Consider the following 23,770-nt stretch of genomic DNA (forward strand, 5'->3'; position numbering starts at 1 on the left):
GAGGTACCACTGTATTTCCTCACCGTGTCTGGAATGTCATCACAAACACCCAACGACTTCCGATTGCAGTGTAATGCTGCAGCCGGTCTGCCCAAAGAAGACATAAGACTTCGTGACATCCTTAGGACCAAATCATGTCACATTGTTCACACTTTTTAAGCAGGTCACTTGCATTTTTAAGTGAAAGCAGCTGCAGGGCCCCAATCCAGCCCCAATCCCAAAACAGTGCATCTGTTCCTCCTGCATCGGTTGAGTATCATCTGCTACCCCGCCATATTTGTCTCCAAAGGAGGGGATGGTTTTCAACAGGAACCCGCTGCAGGGGCCTGATCCAGTTTACAAGCACAAAAAGTAGCAGGGAAAGAGGGGGAGGACCTCTTCATCCTTGCAATTCAGGCACTCAACCCTCATTTTCATCTCTCAGTCCAGTAGTAGCATTGATGAAAAGACTAATAAGAGTTATAAAACACTCACCAGTTGGTTCTGGTAGGCAGTGACAGCAGTAAACACAGTCTCTGGAAATATAAATGTCCTGAATTCTTCAGACTTCAGGTTGAGCAAGGAAGCTGTATGGTCCTTCTTCTTGATGATGTGCACCCTAGGCTGGTATTTGTGCATTGAATTTAAGATTATCTGGAGAGGAGATAAAGGGAAGAGCTACTCAGATTCAAGTCAACACTCACTACTGTGGGGTATTTAAAGTGCAGTCAAACCAACAATTCGTCTTTTGCTAGATAGGAGCTGAAGCTCACAAAGTTTTCCTGTAAACTTGCCAGAGAGGACTCTGTGAGAGACACCCCACTGTGCCCTGACAGGGGGAGGGCATAGCTATATATTCTCCTGCCTGCTTTGGCGTGTTCTCCTACTCTCTTACCACTCATCACCATGCCAGCAATGTGAAAGCATCTGCTAAGTCTGAGCTACATGCTCCATTTTAAGCAAGGCTTAAGTAAGCCTTTGTAACTGATTTACCATTTTAAGTCTGCCTGAACAAAGCTGCGGTATTTGTTATTCTTCAACTAGTATTCTGAGTGAGTAAGTGTTGTTTTTACCTATTATAAGACTGTTTGGGTGATTATTGTTTCAAGGGGGAGAAAGGTGGGAAATACCAGGAGAATCTGGTCTGTCTTAAAGCATTCTGGATTACTTAAACTAAAAGGCTAAAACTAGCCCATCTAAGATTCTCTTTTTAAGCTGCAAAGGGATGCACTCTGCTGAACTCACAAACTTGAGGGAGGAAGGATAATATCTAATAAATATATTCTCTCCTAGCATCCATTCAAATCCCAACAACTACCAACTTTTTTACTTCCGCCCAAGATTTCTGCAACACCTTTCTGCAACACATATATCAACTGTTCCACAGCTCACGGCTAGGACCTTGTAATTAGCAATGTGCAATAAATTGTTCCCTCACAGATCTCTTTCCTAATTTAAAGATTTCTAAGAGGGAAAAATGATGAATCAGAAGAATGATGGGACAATGTGGACTGCCCCACTTCAGACTGCAGGTGAGGGGTATCAAATGCTTCTCTGCATTCAAAAAAATATTCCGGGGTGAACCATCCACTCCCTAAGAGCAAAAGCTGGAGCAGAATCTTCCATCCTATCATTTAGCTGTTAGTTTTATTACTATTTGCACAGAATTTGCACAGAATTTGCACAGAAATGTGATCCTTTTCTGCCGTCTGCCTCACTCAGCTGACTGTGTAAGACCAGCTCATGTTGTCTTTATGAACAATTGCAAAAGCAGAAGGATTTGGTGCAGAAAAATAACTTTCCCCAGTTTCTATCACTATATGGTTTTTTTATAGTCCTTAGGAACGCAGTGGCCTTTGCTGATCCTGATCAAAGCCAATAGCTCTCTGTAGAGAAAGTATAATCACAAACACTCTGTGAATAATTGTCTTCCTTGGAGGACACCAAGGCTCATATCACTAAAAAAGCAGCAGTCTGGTCCCAGATAATGTACCGCACTACTAAGAGTTAGTTGCCCTAGGCTCTTGGGTTAGATTCTATGAGACAAGGAAAGACAATATATCTTTGTCATATTACTGTATTCTTGACAAGCTGGCTCAGCTACTGCTATTGCAATTTTTTAAAGCTCTCATTTCTATTTCTTAGAAACACACTTTTCATATCAACCATCACATAGATACAGCTGCAAGACTTCCACCCAGGGACTTTGATGCCTTCTTTAGGGTTAATGAATCATGACATCCAGTAAGGACAAACAATCACACCATCATTTCTCCATTATGACAGTGGGAGAAATAAATTCTTCTTAAAAGCTAACAAGGAGAGTTGTGTGAGTGCAGACATGCCTACTCAGAAGTAGGTCCCACTGAATTCAACAGTAAATTATGCATAGCATTGCAGCCTCCATTAGTTATGCTTCTTCCCCACTGAAATCAATGGGACTTAAATCAGGAGAATTTTTTCACACCAATGGGCCTTCCAAGCCCATCTCAGGATACTTCCAAGTGGAAGATGTCTGTTACAAGCAGACCTGATTTTCTGTGTGTACAAGCTTACTGTGTTAGCTTCCGCACATTTCCATTTTTTTTAGGGACTGGTGTGCATCGCTGTTCCACCATTTGCCATCCATCCCAGTAAATGTTTCACAGTGGGCAAAATGGTAGCTTGTGATCCAGGAGGGAGGGATAGGCAGGGAGGGATAGGCATTTCCATTAATATTTAATACGGAGATCTTGTGCAAAACTGAAACTTACATCACTAAGGCTTGCACAAGACAGATAAAGAGAACATGCCCAATAATACGTCCGTATTATAATGATTATATGGGGGGAAAGATGCGCAAGAAACTGTTTTTATAATGAAATGATTTTAGAATGTTGTATCATTTTACTGTTGTTAGCCGCTCTGAGACCGTCTTGGGCTGGGGAGGGCTAAAATAAAATAAATTATTATTATTATTATTAGGGGGCAGGGACAAGCATACCACCACAGAAGCCTGTTTAAGGCGAGAAATTGTTAAATGGGGTCATGGGCTGGTGACTACAAAGATGTTAAGATGCTGGGCTGCTGAACAAAGAGGACAGAAGCAAGAGAAGGATAAATGAGGTATAAATGACAGAACCTTCTCCCCGACCCAAGGCATCCCTTGCTCCCCCCATTACATTTCGCACCCCTTCACAGCCACCTAAAAACAGCAGCACCTTCCCAGCAGCCACCGGGGCTCTGCTCATAACGCCCGTTCCCACCAGGTGTGCTGGCAGGTGTCATTGCCTGAGAGAGCGGACATTGTTTCCCTTCCCACAGGACCAGCTACTCACGTGACCGTGCTGATCCAGCTCGTTGTTTGTTAGCTTCACTTTTTCAAAGGACACCATCTGCTTCAGCAATTGTTCCCCCGTGAACGGAGAATCTGGGTGCACGTACAGTCTGGAAAGCCAAGAGACACAGGGCCTGTCAATCAACCCAATCTGTGTTCAGGACATTTGCTTTTGTAAGAGAGACTTATTATTATTATTATTATTATTTTATTTAAAGATCTTCCTCTTGAAGAAAAAGCAATGCAATGTATGAAAGATTGTTCTGAAGGAATAATATAGGAGAAGGCTCAGACTCAAAGATATGCCAGTGAAAAGGGGTTCACTGGCTCCATTTCCTATAGATGTTAAAAGAAACAGCAGCTGCCCCAGTGGCAAAAGAAATTAGTAATGTATCAGTCTCAGAAAGAAAGCACGCAAATTAAGTCATCTATGGATGTTCAAAATATCTGGAATTCTCTGGATATGGCCGGTATTCAGCTCTCTTAAGCAGTGTCTGGGCAAAAATCGCTGAAGTGTCCGGGAAAATCCACGTTGATGTAGATTTGGGTGATTTCCATTAAAAATAGCTCAAAAAACTTTCTTTTTGAGATTTTGCACACAAAAATAGCTCAACAACTTTGCCAAAAAAACTGCAACAACTTTTGTGTCCGGATTTTCACTTTTTGAAATATGGCAACCCTACTTAACAATATATTCCAGTCAGTGCTGAATTTATGTATAAGCTAAACAAGCTATAGTTTAGGACCCCGCTCTCTTGGGGGTCCAAACAAAAAATTAAAGGAAAAAAATACCTGGATGTACATTTCCAATTGTTTAACAATTACTTTGATAAAATACATTTTGTTATGCGCAAACGGCTTTAGATACCTATTAGGTCCATAAATTACCAAATAGCATATATTCAACACAAAAAACAGTGACAATTTGTTGTTGACAAAGGACAGCTGGACATATAAAGGGCCCCATTGCCTTCAGTAGCTCAGGGCCTCATCAAACCTAAATCCGGTCCTGATTCCAGGGGTAGACTTCAGTCTTGGGTGGGGAAGAAAGTGCTGTACAATAAAAAAAGCCCATTCTAGTGCCTCCCATATCGATGGCCAGGGAAGTGGAGACCTAGCGTGGCATCATTGCCAGCCTCTGCCAACAGATAAAATGGGTGGGGTTTACCACAGTGGAGACCCCAAGTTACCTCCAGCTGGGTAATAAGCCTTGAAATGGGCTGCTAGAGGGTAGGGTAGCAGCAGCTTTGGATCAGCTGGAGCTGGTTAGCTAATAAATCGCCGCCGCCCCCCGCTTTTGCCCCTGCCAACATGATACACAGGGCTTCCTGTTAAGTTGTGGGTGAACATATCAGCCGACACAGCTATTCTTCAAACAGCTCTTGTTTATTCACAGGCCGGAACAGAACTGAACTGAAGGATTCGGCCAACCTGCTTATATAGAGCTCCAGCACAACGTAACTGTAACAACTTTCTGAAACTATCCAATCACTGAACGTCACTTTCAATCCCTTATTTGCATATGTGGACCTGAGTGAAAACTATCTACAATATCCCCCTGCTGGCCCAGGGTGAGAACTTTAGTGCATAACACTTCCCAACCCACATCTCCCCACCTTTTCATTAGGACTCTTCTGGATGCAGAGCCGGCTCTGCCATTAGGTAAACTAAGGTGGCGGAAGCCCTGTGGGTGGCCCGCTGCCTCCGGTATTGGCTGAAATGGCGCCCAAAATTGCAGAAGCGGCAGACTGAGCAGAGAAGCAGCAGCAGGGCAGGGAAAGGTGGCAATTCCTGTTTTGCCTCAGGCGGCAAAATGGTACACACAGCTCGCCTGAAGACCTGCCACGTATGACATTCTCGAATCCACTTCTGCGACAAACACAGCAATCCCATCAATGCTAATCTGGGAGTAAGCCCTGCTGAACCCAGTAGGACTTACTTCCCAGTCAATCTGTCTCAGGTCCAGCTGCCTAACTAACAGCAACCCCAAGCCCACTTCCTTGCAAGTAAATTCCACCGAAATCAATGGAACCGTCCCAGGTTAATAGGATTGAGATAAGCGATGTCTGAAACAGGCTCATTAAGTTATTCATTTGCTGGCCTGAATCATGAATGCCTGTTTCTCTTTTAAAGCTTTATTATTTCCGGGGCCTTTCATTCCTTTTGCAATCTCAGACATAATTTTATTTCATTAGCTGATGCTTAATGCTTCCATTTTAGATTATTATTAAGCAAATCCACTGCATTGTCTCTCCCCCTGCCCAAAAAAGGAAGATTGTTTGCCTCTTCCCCTGCAGCTGTTCTGATCAAGGCCTGAAAGAACAATGAATGGCTCATGAGTACCAACATGGTATAGTGACTGGACTAAGAAAAGGAAACTCAGCCATCAAGCATTCCAGGTGACTCTCTCTCTCTCTCTCTCTCTCTCTCTCTCTCTCTCTCTCTCGTCCTCTCCTTCAGCCTAATCTACATAACAGGATTTTGAGCAGGATAAAAATGAAGGAAAGGGACTGTTTAGAGGAAAAAAAATATATAAAACAGACAAATCACTGGATAGTTTTACTCAGAGTAGTGCCACTGAATTTAATGAATGTGACAATAATAATAATAATAATAATAATAATAATAATAATAATAATAAAATTGTATTTATACCCCGGTCAGAGCCAGGCTCAGGGTGGCTAACACCATTAAAATTACAGTAAAAACATAATAATAATAATAATAATAATAATAATAATAATAAACCAATTTAAAATACAGGTTAAAATGCAATTTAAAATGCAGCCTCATTTTAAATGTAGCCCATAGATCAAAACCGTAAGGGGATGGAAACATAAGGGTCAGACTGAGTCCAAACCAAAGGCCAGGCGGAACAGCTCTGTTTTGCAGGCCCTGCGGATAGATGTCAAGTCCCGCAGGGCCCTGGTCTCTTGTGACAGAGCGTTCCACCAAGTCGGGGCCAGTACTGAAAAAGCCCTGCCCCTAGTTGAGACCAATCTAACCACCTTGCAACTTGGGAGCTCCAAAATGTTGTCATTTGTGGACCTTAAGGTCCTCTGCAGGGCATACCAGGAGAGGCGGTCCCGTAAGTTCGTGGGTCCTAGGCCGCATAAAGTCCCACCTGCGCTATACAGTTTTCAGAGTTTCCTAGAAACAGGATTTGGTTGTTAAACCACCCTGGCAATTGTAGCTCTGAGAGTGGAACAGGGGTCCCCTAACAATTCTCAGCACCCTTAACAAACTGTGGTCCCCAAGATTCTTTGTGGAAGGCCCTGTTTGTTTAAATGTATGGTGCAGACAGGACTTTAGTCTGGTCCATTATTTGTAATAGGTGTTCTCTGAGTAAAACTCCGTTGAACACCGCCCACTATCAGCACATAAACAAGAAACCGATTGTACTTTTACCTACCACTGAGCAACAAGTTATTTTTTTGCCCTGTGGTGGATCTTGGCTTAGTCAGCAAGGAGTTAAAAGCACAAGGTGGCTTGCATTGTCAAGGAAACTAATCAACACTCTGTACCAATGTTAAAGAAACAAAACAGAAAACCCCAAAGGAAGAAAAGACAAGCAGAATATTTAGCTACAAGCTAGAACTCATAAGACAGGTATGTCTTTCAAAGGTTTGGTCTGGTTCATAAAGCCATTTAAGCTAGTCGTATTCTGGGACTGGGGACCCGCAGAAAGTTTCACAATAGATTTTTCCAAAAGAATTTTGCTCCTTCCATTCACAGCGCAAGGGAGGGAGAGCTACTTTGCACGCTGACAGCAGGAAAAGGAGGATTTAATGGTCATCCGCAGTGAAGGTTTATGAATGGAAATGCTTTCAAATGATATTGGCTAATCCTTGTTAATATCGGTCTCAGCAGTTGTGGTGCTGAAAGTTATTTCTCTACAAAAATGATGGGGGGGGGGAGCCTGAGGGTATGGATGTCATCAAGGCTTACCTACAGCAGGGATTCCTTCCCCTGCACCCCCCCCCCTTTCTCTTGAGAATCACCTATGTAAGTAAACTTATGGACAGATCGTTTCGACATCAACAAGTTAACTTCATTTGACTCAATCTCGCGAAGCACACAACAGATATATTTCTATCTTCAACACTTAAACATATACACACACAGATGTGGCTTCAGTCTACAAATAGTGATCACTGAAAAAATGAATTTAAAACCCCTGGAACTTAATTAATATTAGATTGCCAACATTCTTAAAGTTTGAGCCATTGAGAATTTCAGCTTAATCTGCCAAAAAAATCCTCATAATCCAATAGACAGAAGCATCAGTTGAAGGAGACAGGCCGAGACCACAGTCCTATACCAGATGAACTTAGTGGGACTTACTTCTGAGTAGACATGTATAGACTGCATAGTGAAGGTCCTATTTCTGAACAAAGTTTATCCACATCTGGACAGTTAGAGAAATTGTTTTGATATATTTTTACCCCATAGGAAAAAGCTTTGATGTGGATAAAGTAGTCTTTACTGCCTGCCAGCCAAATTCTCTATCAGGAAGCCATTCCAAATTCTGAGGGCCACCACTGAGAAGCCCCTGTCCAAGGTAACCATCCATCATATCTCATAATTTGGTGGAATGGTGAGGTTGTTTTTCAGCCAGATTGCCTCATTTCACTCTCTGCTGCATCTTGTACAGGATGACATCGCTCCAGGAGGTAGCCAACACTGCTGGATCCTACTACCCACCACCCCAGCCAACACCACCAGTGGTCATGGAGGACTGGAGTCATAGTCCAACAACATCTTGGGGGCAGGGTCACCACATCGCCTGACCCTGCCCTAGACAAACCATTCTAGGAAGTACCAGACACCATTCTGGAGCAGTTGTGGTAAAGAAGAGGTTTCATTCGGAGCTTCAGTGTGAAACCTCTGGGGCCTTGAATGCTTCACTGACGGGCATCAAAGAAACAACGTTCTCCCAGTCACCTACTGTCCAAAGTTTAAGGACTCAGTTGCCTTGGCGAACTACACTGAAGCATCTCAGGTGCCATGGAAATAGAGGAAGGCTTTCCATGGGACGCGGGTGGCGCTGTAGGTTAAACCACAGAGCCTAGGGCTTGCCAATCAGAAGGTCGGCGGTTCGAATCCCCACGACGGGGTGAGCTCCCGTTGCTCGGTCCCTGCTCCTGCCAACCTAGCAGTTCAAAAGCATGTCAAAGTGCAAGTAGATAAATAGGGACTGCTCCGGCGGGGAGGTAAATGGCATTTCCGGGCGCTGCTCTGGTTCGCCAGAAGCAGCTTAGTCATGCTGGCCACATGACCCGGAAGCTGTACGCCGGCTCCCTCGGCCAATAAAGCGAGATGAGCACTGCAACCCCAGAGTCGGCCACGACTGGACCTAATGGTCAGGGGTCCCTTTACCTTCCTTACCTTCCATGGAGGCCTCCAAGTGAGATAGCACCCGTGTCAGCACAGCTCTGACAGCAGGAAGTTTGGGAGAAGGGAAGGAGTGGTTCATGGGATTTGGAATATTGCAGGAGTTGGGGAAAGAGATTTGGATCTCAATGTGCATTTTGAAACATCATGGGGAACATGAAGGGGTCTGAATTTAGAGTTGTGCTTGGGGAAACTAGCAGCTTTCCGGAGCGGGGAATGGCTTGGCTTGCTGAGTCGGATTGCAGACTGAGCCAAGGGGAGCTCAGTCATTCCTAGATATTCTCTCTCTCTCTCTCTCTCACTCACACACACACACCATTTATTATTCAGAATTTCTGTGGCTACAGAAGCTGAAAAAACTGAGCCTTTAAATTGAAAAGGGGATCGTGTCCCCTTGACTTGCAGAGCAAGTTGACAATTAATTGACTGCAGTGCATAAACATGACCCATGGTTTAGTCTTCAGTTGAAAAAACAATGTAATTGCATGAATCAAGCTGTAATCTAATATTTTTGACTTGCACTTGGCCAAACATGCCTGGATTTCTTTGAAGTTAAAGAGTGGAAAGTATTGTAGCAAGAAGAAAATAATGTATATATTTAAAGGGCCATTTAAACTGTTTGGCACTAAAACTTTTGCAAGGTTTTTTGGGGAGGGGAGGGCAGCAAATCCTTAAGATCTCTGGGCATGATTAAGCCAACATTAATGGAACCTGTTTGTACTTTGATTAGATCGCACCTAGGATTTGTGGGGGACGGTGTGCAACTCTCCTTTTAAAATCTGCTTGCATTTAGCTGGATCATGCACACTGCCATAGACTGCTCAAAATTGAGGGGGGGGGTTTCCTATAAAAAAGCTCAACAATACAGCGGGGATAGACAACCCTTGGGGAAATTTTCTTGGAAGTAATCTGTCAAGGGCTGCAAAACAGTGGTGTGTGGAACAGGAGTCAAAAGGGGGCATGGCTAGGGCCAAAAGTAGATGGAACCACCTCCTATTCTCTCACCCCCTTTCCTTCCAGTTTTCTTCCTCCTTGCCACCTGCATAAAATTGAACCAAGGGCCACATAACATTAGACCAAAGGGCCAAATGCAGCCATAAGACTTCAGATTGCCCACCTTTGGAATGCACAGAACTTTTGACTCCTATCAAGGATTTTGTTTTCCTGACCATTGGTTTCAGCAGTTGTCAGTTCTTGGTCTTGCCCAAAGACAAAGCAACACTGAGGATTCACAGCAGAGATTTGTGGGGTGTGTGTAATGGATATGACTTGCACATGAACTGACCTTGCAGGCAGAGGAGGGTCTGCTTTGCCAGCAACCAGCCAGGAGGACCTGTGGTAGGCATATCGATACCGCTTATTGTCCACTGGAACGATATCCATCAGCACAATGAACTTGGCTTCCGGGTCCACGCCCGAAAAGGAAACCCTAATGGTCGGGAACATTCTTCTGAAACAGACAGAAGCAAACAAGATGGTGAATATATAAATAAGGGACCAGAGAAAACAGCCCCTTTGAAACTGATCAGAAACAGACATTATAAGCCTAGCCTACCAGAGAGACAGGGAAATTCCAAGCATTTTCTGTATATCTTTGTTTGGGGATATTTAAAACAATCCATATCTCCCTACAAATATACATTGACTGAAGCTGCTCCGCGTTTTAAACATTTAAAACGCATTTTAAACTGCAGCTTCACAGCCACATGCGGCTCCCAGGCAGTTAAAGAAAGAGACGGAGGGAGCTGTGGCCCAGCAGGAATATAAATTTTTGGATTGGACAAATGAACTTGGAAAAGACCAGACTTGGAAAGAAAAAAATTGGTTTGGAAATGGGGGGTTGGATAGACCCCCCCCCCCATACAGGGAGATTTGGACTTTTCGAGTCTGGAAAGGGGCCGTCAGATGTCTGGAGCAGTGGGGGCTCTCAACTTTGAAGGGAATCTGGAACATGTTTTTAAATACTACATCGAGTCTAGCCTGGACTATGGAAAAGGGACTGTTTTGTTGAAAAGGGTCAAAAACATTACCAAGCTGGAGTTCCCACGAATAAAAGGAAAATATGAAGAAGAGCTGTGGAAGGGACATGGAAGAGACTTGAGGGCCTCGGATATAAGATTGCCAGGTTAATGTGCTAGATTAATAGGACAAAAAGGACTGACAAAACCCGGGACCAGGAGGAAGGGACGCTGGATGAAGATTGGATTGCTTAAGTTCCTATTTCTATCATTAGGACTGTTTTACAAAACTGATGAATGTTAGGAAAATGTTGAAATGAAATTATTTGGCTCTTATAAAAATGTTTAAAGAATTAGGTAAGAATGTTATGGTTAGGAGAAGTTGGTAAAAATTAAGATTTAAGTTTTAAACTTTTTTTATATATAAGATAAGATGAAAATAGACTAAGGTAATGTAAGGAAAGAATATTATGAATTATGGAAAGGATTTGCTGTGACTATTATAAATCAGGATACAGGAAAAGTGAGGAGGAGGAGGTCAAGGAAAGAAGGTATTGAAAGTGGAGAATTGGAGAATGATGGTTTTACTTTTTCTTTTTCTTTTTTTTGGTCTTGTTTCTTTTTCTGTGTAATTTTAAAAAAATTTCTCAATAAATACCACTTAAAAAAATAAAAAATAAAGAAAGAGTCGTGTAAGTAGACTTGTCGTGTCCCTTCCAGCGCAGGGTGAGCAAGCCTGAGGTTGCAAGTGGAAGGAGGTGGGAAAACTGCAATTGTAGATCTGTAGGAACACAATGGAATGGAATCCTCTGGTCGTGTGGAGCTCAATGGGGGAAATAGAGCAAGGAAGCAATAAGCTTGTGAGTTGAGGCATCTCACTGCACATCCTAACCTAGAGAGTGGAGAAAAACATATGCCTCCAGGTTTTTAGATGCATTGCCGAATTAAAAGCCGGTCATACTTCCATTCTGCATCATATCCAAAGTAAAAAATGGTTTTCTCCCTTAGTGCTACAGATATTGGCACACTATCTTATTTCCACTTCAAAAGCATTAAGGCTAGAGTAGGCATATTTGGGTCCTCCTTTTTAAAAAGCCACCATAGAGATGAGGACCACCTGTGTTTGCTCTCAAATACAGTGGTACCTTGGGTTAAGAGCTTAATTCGTTCCGGAGGTCCGTTCTTAACCTGAAACTGTTCTTAACCTGAAACACCACTTTAGCTAATGGGGCCTCCCGCTGCCGCCGCACGATTTCTGTTATCACCCTGAAGCAAAGTTCTTAACCCAAGGTACTATTTCTGGGGTTAGCGGAGTCTGTAACCTGAAGCGTCTGTAACCTGAAGCGTCTGTAACCCGAGGTACCTCTGTATATTGTTATGAAGAATATTATGATGTTGATAAATGTAATAGCATTGTATCTATCATCTGCCCAGGAACCGGTCAGGATGAAAGGTGATCAGTTTTTTAAAAAATAAAATGTGCATGGCATTTCCTAAGAGCTAACTTTTTTAAAAAAATCAAGGGGAATTTTAGCTATGTGTTTCCAATTTATATCCCTCCTTTCCACATGAAATGGCATGAAATTTTGGTATTGTAAAAAAAGCAGCCTTGCAGGTGTCGATCACTATTTCTGAATTGTTTAAGCACTCCTGTGTTAAATGGGACAATAAAGAAGCAGTCCAATGAACTAAACAAATAGGAACCTGTAAAATATCACAAAATGATGCAGTGTGGAAGGAGGGGTTGTGTCACTCACTAGTGATTTCACAAGCACCATTTGTAGCCCTTAGCTGCAAGTTTTGGGGAGGAAACCCCCCTGAGCTTACTGGAGCTTCCTTCTGGGTAAACACTCAAAACATTATAGGTCTAAAAAGATGAAATAGTGTGGTAAACTCAGAGTTGTTGCTCAAGAGTTGCATGGGATCGTGACAGCTCTTTTCAAAGTTCCTGTTGTGACAATGGCACTTTCCCAGCACTTAAGGAACAATATTTTGTCAATGGGAAGGTGCAAAGTTCCCACCACTGCCTTCATATATACTGCTTTCATTGAGAGAACAAGTTATATTTTAAGTATATAGTGTGATAAATATGCATACGTCAACACTTGTATCATGCAGGTACCTTTGCCAAAGAAGATGAGCTTGGTTGCAGAACCTGGCTGAGTTTTGTATAGGCCTGTGGTAAATCCAGATTTCCTTTGTGTAAAATAGCCTTAAGGAAACTGTACTGTAATCTGGAAAGGCCCAGGAAGAGGGAGGGAGTTCACTTTTGAGTGTTTATGAGAAGAATGAAACCAGAATCCTAAATCCTCAGACAGGCTTTCCCAAGTCTGATTAACCCTAGAGCTTTTAGATCTGGGTGGGACTTCTGCAAAGGACCCTAAGAATGGGGTAACTAAGAAAAGCTTTTAAAACAAACAACAACTACTACGAACCTACAATTTCCCCTTTTTAAGCCATGGGTTTTGGCTTAAGGAAATTTTGTAATTTAATTATTTTTATATGGGGTGTGTGGAATGTGCAAATTATTAGCAGAAATGAAAACAAGGAAGAAATGAGGGTGAGCATCTCCTTTGAGTGCACAAGGTCCAAGATTCAATATCCTAACATCTCCATGTGGGACTGGGTGGAACCCCTGCCTGAAACCTAGAGAGCAGCTGTCAGTCCGTGTAGGCAGTACTGAGATGGATGGGCCAATGGTCTGATTTCATAACAGGCAGATTCCAGTGTTACAAAGTTCCTTGAATACATATCCATTTTATGCCTATTATGGATGGGGTGCTCTGCTTATTAGCTGTAGAGGCTAATATACTGCACAAAGTGGACTTTAGTCCCCAAAAGCTCACGTCACAGTAAACTGAGGTCATCTTTAAGGTGCTGCAAGCCTTTTCTGTTTTTGTTTCTGCTACAACAGACTGATTTGGTGACCCTTCTGAAAATAGCATTAATACATAAATTATATTAATGTAGGTTTGTTTGGGGGGGGGGAATTACTGGTTATTTTACAGATTTCAACTCAGGGCACACATTTTTTTACTCCATCCTAAGCTTCTCAAGTACTGCTCATGCACTACAATGTAATCCTACTTAGAAGTAAGTACCATTGCGTTCAATAGGATTTACTCCCAAGTAAGTGGGTGCAGGATTGCAGCCTAAAACAAAATGAAACAAACAGGTCCAGACAATATCCCAAAGCTGGTTTTTGCACTGCAGCAGTTTGTATAGTTAGTATTCTACAGCTCTTCCCTCACGTCAAAATGAAAGGAAGCATAACATTCTCATTCTAACTATTACTCTGATATTAATAACCTTTAGGTGCAGACTACAAGCAAATACTTCAAGTGGTCTAATGTTACAGTGGCTGATACACAAGGCAGGCACATCACTTGGAGACACCAACATTCAACCCATGACATGCATGTGTTAAACAGCCATCACAGATCAAAAAGGAAAAAAGAGGACAAGAACCTTCATGTCATCTGACAACACCTCAAACTCAGTATTTTTAGCAATGAGGCGTGGAAGCGGAGAGGAGCAGATCAGCACCTTTTTCTGCGTAAAGGAAGCTTTTCTAGCACAATCCAGATGCCTGAAGCGTGGGCTGGATAAATCCACAGCTCTGCACGCTGGCTGGTGATAAACTACCCCTTTCCCAGACTTTTGAGTCAACTTTTTCGCCCTGGGCACTTCTATTCTCACCCCTCTTTCCTTTCAGTTGCTCCATTGTAATTCTGCACAACAAATAAGCAAAAGCACTTGTGCTGAAGCAACATCTCCCGCAAATCTCACACGCAGCTGATGCCTTGCTTAGGACCACCAACCAAAGCTTGTCACGATTTTGTGACGTTTTTGGTTAGTCCTAACGAAGGCACTGTCCAATTGTGGATTGTGGTACCAAAATATAACCGATGACTTTGAAGGTATAGCCTTACCTTCCCGATTTGGTGATGATCATCTCGGTGCCCAGGTCGTGGAATTTGTCCCAGAGGTCCTTGGTCTCCAGGCTGCAGGAGATCTTGGCCATCTCCTCGCTGGGAATGATGGGGGTGGTGGGAATGAGGGGCTCGGTGCACAGGGAAGAGGGGCTGGCGCTGCTGAAATCCCCCGGCGGCGTTTCCAAAGCGGGCAAGTCGCCGAGCGTTTGGGAGCAAGACGACTTCTCCACGAATTGCTCTGCAAATGGGACAGAGAGAAAGGGCGGCGACGGAGTGAGACCGCTGCTCCTGGTGAATAATCGAGTCACCACAGCAGAGCAAAAATGGGAAAGCAAGTCAGCCTGCTGCCAGGAGGAGCAGAGAGGTGAACCTGACAAACACTAGGAAGGATTCCGGCAGAAAGCCAATAATAACCAGGAGGGGAACTGGTGCGCCCGCAGAAAGGTCCTGAACTCCCGCAAAGGAAAACGGCGCGCACGAAATTGGAGAGATCGTCGTGGCTATAGCCGATCCAAGACTATCTGGGGTCTCTTTTCCCTCTGCCTGTCTCTTCCCTCACTCATATGAACTTACGGCCCCTTTGGGAAAGCGGGGCCTTGAAAACTGCTGCCAGGATCCCGCGACATTAAGCCCCCTGAATTTCTCAAGCGGCAGAGGATACGGTTTTTAAACTCCCTACCGCCCTGCGTTTTACGCACAGCAACAGCAGAGGCGTTCGGGCGCTTTTGGGCAGGGAGCCGGCTACACACAGTCGCCGCAATTGGCAGTTAAAAGTAATCAAAGCGCAGCGAAAGCGTTGCTTTCTCCACTGCCGCCGCCTCCTGATTTCCATCGCGTCTTGTCCTCAATATTTCAGAAGAGAGAACGGGGAAGAGAGAACTTGTCGGTTGCCTCGCAGACGAGTGCAGACGCCGCTCCGAGACGGCTTTGCCCACTCTCGAAGCGCGCCACAGACAGTGTTTTGCAAGCAGGTACAAGAACGCTGGCCACTTGCTTTCTGCGGCAAGAAACCGGTGTTTCATCCGCTTCACTTTAGATGTGAAGGCCTGGGAGAAAACGAGAAAGATTGCGCGCGGGAGCTGAGTTGTCCCGTCCTCCTCCCCCCCCCCCCCCCCCCAGTTTGTCCGTTCCTCCCACCTATTAGTTTCTGAACAATTGGAGAGTAGACAAGGAATGGGAATCAAATTTTACGTCCCGTTCTCACTCCCCCCCCCTTTTTTTTTCGGAAACAAGGAGTGGGGAGGGAACGGAAAATTGGGAGAAAGCAATTTCCCCCCGTTTTCCTTTTCCCCACCAAGCAGGCTTGTGCTCGGGTTCACATGAATGAATGAATGCTCTTCATTGAAAAACAACCTGCAAGTAGAAAACTAGCGCGACAACCAACATTCCGTTTTCGCAGTGTATGTTTATTTATTTATCTTGGAGCATTGTCACGTGAGCTTTCACTTTCCACCTAAAGATTTAGAGGTTTGCCTCCTCACTGAGGCCTAGAACCTCGAAGTGTGGCCCAAAGCTGCGTCCTTGAAAACATTATTTACCGTACAACCCGACCGGAAAGGTTTCAGCTCAAAAGACTTTTGTGTAGATGACACCAAGCGAAAGGGAGATGGTTTGCAATCAAAGACGCGGATCTTTTTAGGGGGTGCAATTTATTTATTTTTTTATCGACCCTGCTTACTTGGAAGAAAGGAAGTACCTTTGAACTCCGTAGGCGTTTTTCTATTTATTCAGGATGAGTTTAAACTGCTTTCCCGCCCCCCTTCCCCAACCGACAGCGCATTCCTATGCAAGTCTACTTGGAAGGAGATCAGTTGGGCTTCCTCCCAGGAAAATAGGTACAGGAGCTGCATCTGGTGAAACACCATCGGGCCCAGCTAACCTTCCCAAAATTCAAAGCACTGTTACTTCTTTCCTTGGATTTCAATAGAAGGCGCAGGCTGCTAATCCTTTAGCATCTCCTTGGGAGTAAGCGTCCTTGCATTCTGTGAGACCAAGCCTAGGATCGTACCTTGAGCCTGAAATCCCAGGCACACCTACCTGAGAATAAGCCCCATTGAACTTAATAGGATTTACCTCCGACTAAACGTGTAGTTCAGAGGCCTCCCTCCCTCCCACTGTGTTCAAAGGGGATTTCTCGAGGGGCTGGACTTTCTCCTTGGAGTAGCTCTCGCTGAGCCTTCTGTGAATAAACATGTTTAGGTTCGCGCTTCTCGACTGGATCCTGCCCCAACTTGTGATCAACAAAAGAACTACATAGAATAGGTAGCAGAGCATCTCTCTATTGTGACTTGCTTCTACCTGCGAAGGGTAACTGAAATTAAATGGTTGTCAGTTACTAGGGAAATGAATTCTTGGAGTCAGGAGTGCCAAATTAGCCCTGTGACCGTGGGCGCCCAGGCCCGTGGGTGTCAGGCAGCATGCATGGTGCTGGCATGGGCATTGTGGGTGCCCGCCCAGCGCCTTCATGGGGAATTTTGTGGGTGCTCAGGCACCCAGAGCCCCAGGGAGCTGACACCTATACTTGGAGTGTCATGCTGGGACCAGGTAGGGTGGCGTTGGGCCGGTACTTACCTCTCAGTTTAACTTACCTCACAGGGTTGTAGTGAGGATAAAAGCGATTGGGGGGGGGGGCTAGAACTTGATGGAGAAGCAGCATATAAATATTAAGATATAGGTAGGAAGAAGGACCACAGATTTGGGAACCTTCCCAAATCTAGAGGGAAAACCGCCTCCAAACACCCTGCGGCTTCTGATCGTCCTGATCAATCTTCCAGATTGATCACAAGTTCTTCTGATGGGATTTCTTTCTCCAGTCGCTCGGCCTGGAGAGAGATTGCCCAGGAGGATTCCAAAGAAACCCCCATTTTCATCAGGCGAGGGGACCGAGCGGGAAATAAAGTCATCGCTTGACCTCCTGGCGTTGTAACTCTCCGTGGGGCGCTATCAGATGTGGGCACGCCTCACCTTCCGCACAAGTCTAGAGCTCAAGTGCCATAAACTGGAGACGAAATGCGAAGGAAACGGATCCAGCTGGAGAAAGTAAGTCAGAGATCCCCCCCAACGCCCCCAGCTGTATCCAGAAAATCGGGATCTAGTGGTTTGTGCGCAGTCGGGATGGAGGCGAGAGAGGCTTGATTGTGCTTTAGCTAAAACCAGATACAGGACTCTTAATTCTAAAACTCTCAGGATGTAACCCTACGTCCACTTACCTGGGAGTAAACCCCACTGAACTCGGAGGGGCTTACTTCTGAGTAGGCTTAAATTTGATTGCATTGTAAAGCCCCGGGCTCCCTCTTAGCAGCTGGTTGTTAAATCCAGTCCAGGAGCAAGCATCCACCGGGAAAATTTTCTCGAATGTGCTCAGGAGACTTGCGCAGGAGAGCTTCCCCTGCTGGGTCGCGCGCCTCGGCGCTGTTGGAAGCCAACTGATAAGGACCCAGTTACTTTGAAGGCAGGGAGCCTGTCTAAATGCCGCGATTATCGCCGCCCTTAAATAAAGAAACCACTTGAGGGCCTTCGTGGTGGTTGGCGGTGGAGGGAGACTTTATCCAGCTGGCGTCGGAAGCGAGCGGCGCGCTATGGAAGGGAAACCCAAAATAGAACTGGTCCCAGATGGGCAGGATCGGACCAGCGACGCCGGCGGCCCATTCCCAACCAACTCACAGGACGCATCCTGTGCCAAGATTCGGGGCCGCACCAGCCGGAGACTGATCCCAAGCATTTCACCCACTAAATGCCAGAAAACACACACCCCAATTGGTCAGATACACGTTTCCAACCAGACTAGCCCAGTTGAAAGGTTGCGACACCCTGGGATGTTAAAAACGGCTGAGATTTCCTTCCCAAGGAAATATGCGCAGGTTTGGAGCACGTAAGATGTGCACTGCGATCCCAAGCGAAAACCCCATTCAATTCAATACTTCCAATAATGAAGCAGATCTAATCGTCCTGTACAGTCCATGTCCCATAAGGCAGGTTCGAAGCCTGATCCTGACAGTGGTGTGGGATTGAGGATTGGATTGATCATTCTGTGATATTATGGCAGCGGGCAAAGCGGTGTTGTAACCTTGGAATAAAGTCAAGGGGGGTGGAGAGAAGAAGCCTTATTCTCGACCCCTTTATTCAGGATAAATATTTCAGCTTCAGAGGGATCGGACAGATGTAAAACCTCGGGCTTTATTCAAAGTCAGGGTGCTCTCAAATCCAAATAACTTCGTTTCTGGGTTGCCCAATTCACTGATCCAGTGTAAACTTCGGAGCTGAGTGGGGTATTAAAATAATTACGGTTTGGAAAGAGACATAACTAAGGATGACATATGCATCCAGACTTGGGGGTGGACAAAACGTCTCTGTTCCTAACACTCTTCCAAGGTTCCCCGCAGGGCGCAAACTGACCGGTAGTTTCACGCACCATTGAAAGGAATGAACTCTGCTTTTACGCAGTCTCGCTCCTTTGAAATGGGGTTTATTTAGGGAGAAACGCTCAGGTGGGTTGTGGCTTTCCTTGGGACTTCTAACAGTCTGCACGGAAATCACTGTGTCTCCCTCAATCCAGGGTGTATAAACGCATCCACACAGGATCGCACCCTCCGGAAATCTCAAACTCTTCATTTAAAATATCTCACCTCCCAGCAAGGGACTTAAACGCAATGGATGCTTTCCGTACCCCGCCCTGGTATCTGTATCGATGGAAGGCGGGTTACACATATTTATGATAAATATATAAATAAAAGTACTATGAAAAGAAGAAAGCACTCGCTTTGTTGGGATTTTAGCAGGAACCTCTGTCAGGTTTTCGTTGTTCAATGGTTTTGTCACGCTCTTAAGCACGATTATGTCAACCGGACTTCCTCTAGAAAGCCAGTTTTTAGTTGAGTAAACTAGTGGCACAAAATACCCCATAACTCTCTCCCACGGAGATCCAGCGATTTTTTAATTCAGATAATATATGCCAAAGACACTCGAGGGAAGTTCTAAGCCTTCGCTCTCATTCCTGGTGTAACCCTTCAAGCGCATTTTAAAGCACACGCTGCCAAGAATCCTGGGAACTGTAGCTTACCACCACCCAGAACTACAGTTCCCAGCAAACTATGGTTTCCAGGATTAATGGTGTGTGTGTGTGTGTGTGCTTTAAGTGTATGGCGCGAACACAGCCAGGTTGCGTCTCACACGTTCAACAGTGAATCCAACGCATAAGAATGGATTTCCCAGATAGCTGTCCCATTGGGATTAAATGGACCGAATTAGATCGAAGTGTAACCCCCAGTTCACGGCAACGGAATCCGCCACCGAGCAAAGCCAACAGTATCTGTGACTCTGGCTCTAATCAGCCCCTGGGCGCGCAAGACTCCGCGGTTGAGTCTGGGAAATGGGCTGAACAGAAGGGACGGCAAGTTGGGCCTACACTTCCAATGGAAGAAGGAAGAGGGGAGCTAGAAGGCGAAGCATGTCTACAGCGAGTCGATTGGGAACGCGCTCCAAAGAAAACCCAGGGCCCTCGGCCTCCGGTTTCTTCCTCAGCAAGAAACCAAACAAGGAAACCGAATCAAAACAAATCGAGATCCCGCCCGGTCCGATCTCCTGGTGATCATCTTAGTCGGTTTAGCAGATCTCAAGGATATGGTCGTACCGAACCTCTTTCAACCTGTCCAGGATCTTTCTGCTCATATTTATTTAAAAACTGCAGTGGGAGGCGGGAAGTAATATTTTCTTAAAAGCAGGCGCAAAGGCAAGTCAATGCAACCACGAGCCAGTCCATACTCGGAACAGGGGAAAAAAAAGAGGCTGTAAATAACCGGAAACAAATTCGCTGTGACCGAAGCTCAGAAAGATAAAGTATAAAATTATCTTTAATGTACGATGTTTGGGATGAGGGACCGGTTTCTATTTTCTACGAAAGTTTCTTAAGCATACGCATTGCTTATATTGAATGCATCTTAAAAGCCTTCGGATTTTTGTTTTGTCTGTTTAAATTACCCTTTTTTAACAACGCCAATGAGAACTCTCGCTCTTCCTAATAACGAAATGCAATATCAGAGTATAATTAGGAAAACCATTAGCTGAGGAGAGAAGTCTCAGGCCAAGATGGCCAAGAGGTTTTTATGTATTATATGTAAGATGGATGTTTTGTCAATTTTTAAAAATGAAATTTAATTAAAATTATATAAAAAGAGAGAGAACTCTCGCTCTTCCTTTCATTCTTCACCAAGAGAAAAAGGTAGTTTTCTAAAGGCGCGTTATTTCTATTAATGGTTAAAGGGTGGGCTAGCTGACAGAGGGAAGAGGTGTGAAAAAAATTATAGTTAAGGGTTTCTGGGTAATGTTTCTTAAACAGCCATAAAGGAAACCCACACTAAGAGCTGAGCAATGATTTTATGAGAAGTATTTTTTGTTAAAGCTTCTGTAAGAGAAAAGGATCTAAATACATAATGTACCTAAAGCTCAAAGTGCTATAAAGGTCAAAATCAGCACAATAGTATCTTAAAATAAAGAAAGTGCAATAATTCTTTGTTATTTTCCTTGTAACGTCCTTGGAGCAGAGACATATTTACTCTTTTCTTAGGAAATTCTGTAATTGAGGTTCTATACAAGTCGACAAAACTTATTTAAAACAAAACGCACAAAACTGTTCACATTCTCCACTATTTATCATTATCATTATTAATTACCTGCCGTTTACCCAAAAGGCGGGTTCCAACATTAAAACACAATATTTAAAAACAGTTTGAAATAACTTAGGTGGGTCCTAAAAAGCATACACATCGAGTGTCAAAAGCCAGGGTAAATTGGGTTTGGTATTTGGGTTGACGCACTAAACTTCTGGAATTAGAAGCAAGTTCTCTTACGAATCAAAATGGCTTATTTTCAAGTCAAAAAGTGGAAAGTTTTACTAGAGAGTATGAAACTGTAGTCCTGGCGTGTTTATCAGAAAGCAAATCTTTATTTACTCAACGGGGGGATGTTTTAGGATGGGACGTCCATCCATGCAGGATAGCGCAGATTGACTTCAGAGGCTTTAAGGATCACAGTCAAAAATATGGGCTCCCTGCTGCGGATTGCAAAAAAACCGGCAAAGTTTTGCCTTCGGCTTCAAAGGGATGTGAACGGAGTCTTTGTATTTGAAAGCAAATCCCATTTCTTTCAGACTCCTTAGCTTATGATCACCTCATCCTAAATATATTTATCTGAAATTGGTCGGGTTTACTTTTTTTTAATGGCTTCCAGATTCAGAATCACAGCCTTGGCTATTACGAATCCCAGTGATTCCAGAGGACAAGTTTATTTTGAATACAAACTAATTCCAAAGGAGGCCCCATATTCATCCTGAAGCAAATCCTACCAAGCTAAACGTGCTTGCCCAGCGATCCTGGGACTTGCTCCCAGCTAAATGTGCACAGGATTGCAGTTGTCTCCTGTGCAGCAAATGTTCACAGAATTTCGGGCTTTTTTTAAAATCTTGATTGCTAGTAATTACTTTAGCTGAATCTCCCTCTCCTTCAACTCTATCTCCCTAGTTTAAAAAGTGTACGAACAAACTGGGGAAAAGTGGTTCCCACAATCAGCCGGTCCTTGGGCTGATTTTACAACTACAGCTGCGCCCCAATGTTCTCGGATGAAAAGTTTGTTTTCCGGATCGGTGGCCTCTTTTGCCCGGAGAGAGGAAGAGCAGTCCAAGAAAAGTCAACTTAGCAAAATCGTATCTGGTTTTTATTTCTGACCGGAGATACGGCACTGGGGCCAGATTCTTTATCTGATCCCTCTAAAACCAGCTTCTTCTTAAAAGGAAAACGATGCGTCGGATAATCGCAGCCTTTAAAGAACGACGGAACTCCCCGTCGTAACACCGGGACATTTTAATTGTTATACCAGGCTAGTTAGAAAAGCGTTTGCTTCCGTTGCCTTTTAAAACTTTCCACTGGACGTTTGGAAAGCATCCTTGAAAACATCCCAGTCAAGGGGAAGTTGAACGCTCCAGTCCAATTTAGGAAAGGCATTCTCCCACCCCACGAATAATTATTGTTTTGGAAAGCTGTCCTTTCTAAACGTATCCCCCCCGCCCCCCCCACAGTTACTAGGGAGTAAGGCCCAATGAGCTCGGCGCCGCATTAAAACTGCTAACACATTTGCAAAACTAAGCAGGAACCTATCTGTTTTCCTGCATTGCAGGGGCTCCGCCTGGATGACCCTGGGGGTCCCTTCTATGATCCTATGACAAGATCACCCCCTCCCTCCATTCCCCCAAGCGATCACTCCAGCATCCCAGGCGAAAGCCCCTCTAGGCTGAGCAGGTGGGTTCGGAGAAGAGGACTCCCCGACGGCGCGTCCCTCCTTCTCCGGAGACTCACCCAGAGGCTTGATGGTGCTCTCGGCGCTCTCTTTCTCCTTGGAGCTCCCGCTGGACATGAGCGCGGCGATGGAGAAGGCGTTCGCCCGGGAGGAGAGCTGCGGCTTGGGGGAGGCAGTGTACTCCATGGTCTCGGAGCAGAGGACGGCACCCCCAAAAGTGTCAGATGGTCGCGCAGAGCCAGGCCGTTCCCTCCTGCTACCCAGACGGCTCCAAGGGAGAAGCAGTGAGGAGGAAGGAGCCCACGGGCTGGGGGATCCGGAGGCCAGAACTTTTTGCCAGACTCCCCAGGACGAGTCTGGAAGGTCAGGGAAGCGCGCGGGCGCAGTTTACGCGGCGACCATCGTTTTCCCTGCTCCCTGGATGGAGGCGAGGGAGAAGGAGAGCGCGCGCTTCGGTGCGGATGGAAGAGGCGTCTGCCAGGGCCGGAGGGCTCGCAATGAGATGCGCCTTCCTTCCTCCTCCGCCTTAATTCGCTGGCCGCTGAGATCCTATCGGCTGCCAGCCAATCAGAGCCTGCCCACGTCAGGCCTCGCTGATCCCACCGGAGAGGAAGGCAGAGCGCGCGGGAGGGCAAGCGCCGGGCTCTCCAAACTCGCCTTTTCTTTCAAGCCAACAGTTTAGTTCTGGGGAGGAAACCAGAGTTTGGAGAGGTCTCCCCCTGGTCCTTTTTCGGGGTTTCAAGAGGGAGGGGGGGACCCTCCACGGAGGGCATCGGACCACCCCTATTCTGTGTTTCAGCCCACGCGTTTTGATTTCTGCATCTCCGGGCAGCTCGCTGGTTCCACGAGCGTTCAGGGTTTCCTCGCCACGAAGTTTGTTTGTTTATTGTGGGCCCAGTCAC

General features: G+C 45.1%; 1 protein-coding gene across 2 annotated transcripts in view; it reads right to left on the minus strand.

Moving 5' to 3' along the window:
• The window catches only part of TBX20 (T-box transcription factor 20), a 43,830-nt gene extending 20,483 nt beyond the window's left edge, over nucleotides 1-23,347 (minus strand). The window contains exons 1-5 of one of the 2 annotated variants that reach the window (XM_080975933.1): nucleotides 22,928-23,347; nucleotides 14,580-14,820; nucleotides 9,975-10,139; nucleotides 3,297-3,405; nucleotides 475-633 (exon numbers count right to left, since the gene is read on the minus strand). In XM_080975933.1, the coding sequence (XP_080832059.1) occupies nucleotides 475-633; nucleotides 3,297-3,405; nucleotides 9,975-10,139; nucleotides 14,580-14,820; nucleotides 22,928-23,054 (801 nt within the window). In that variant the 5' untranslated portion in view covers nucleotides 23,055-23,347. Of the gene's footprint in view, nucleotides 1-474; nucleotides 634-3,296; nucleotides 3,406-9,974; nucleotides 10,140-14,579; nucleotides 14,821-17,791; nucleotides 17,985-22,927 lie in introns of those variants that run through there. The other variant, XM_080975934.1, reaches the window with a different exon arrangement.
• Between the last annotated feature and the right edge of the window lie 423 nt (nucleotides 23,348-23,770).

Source organism: Podarcis pityusensis (genome assembly GCF_964106645.2).
Source record: "Podarcis pityusensis genome assembly, chromosome: 12".
Classification (NCBI taxonomy): Eukaryota; Metazoa; Chordata; class Lepidosauria; order Squamata; family Lacertidae; genus Podarcis; species Podarcis pityusensis.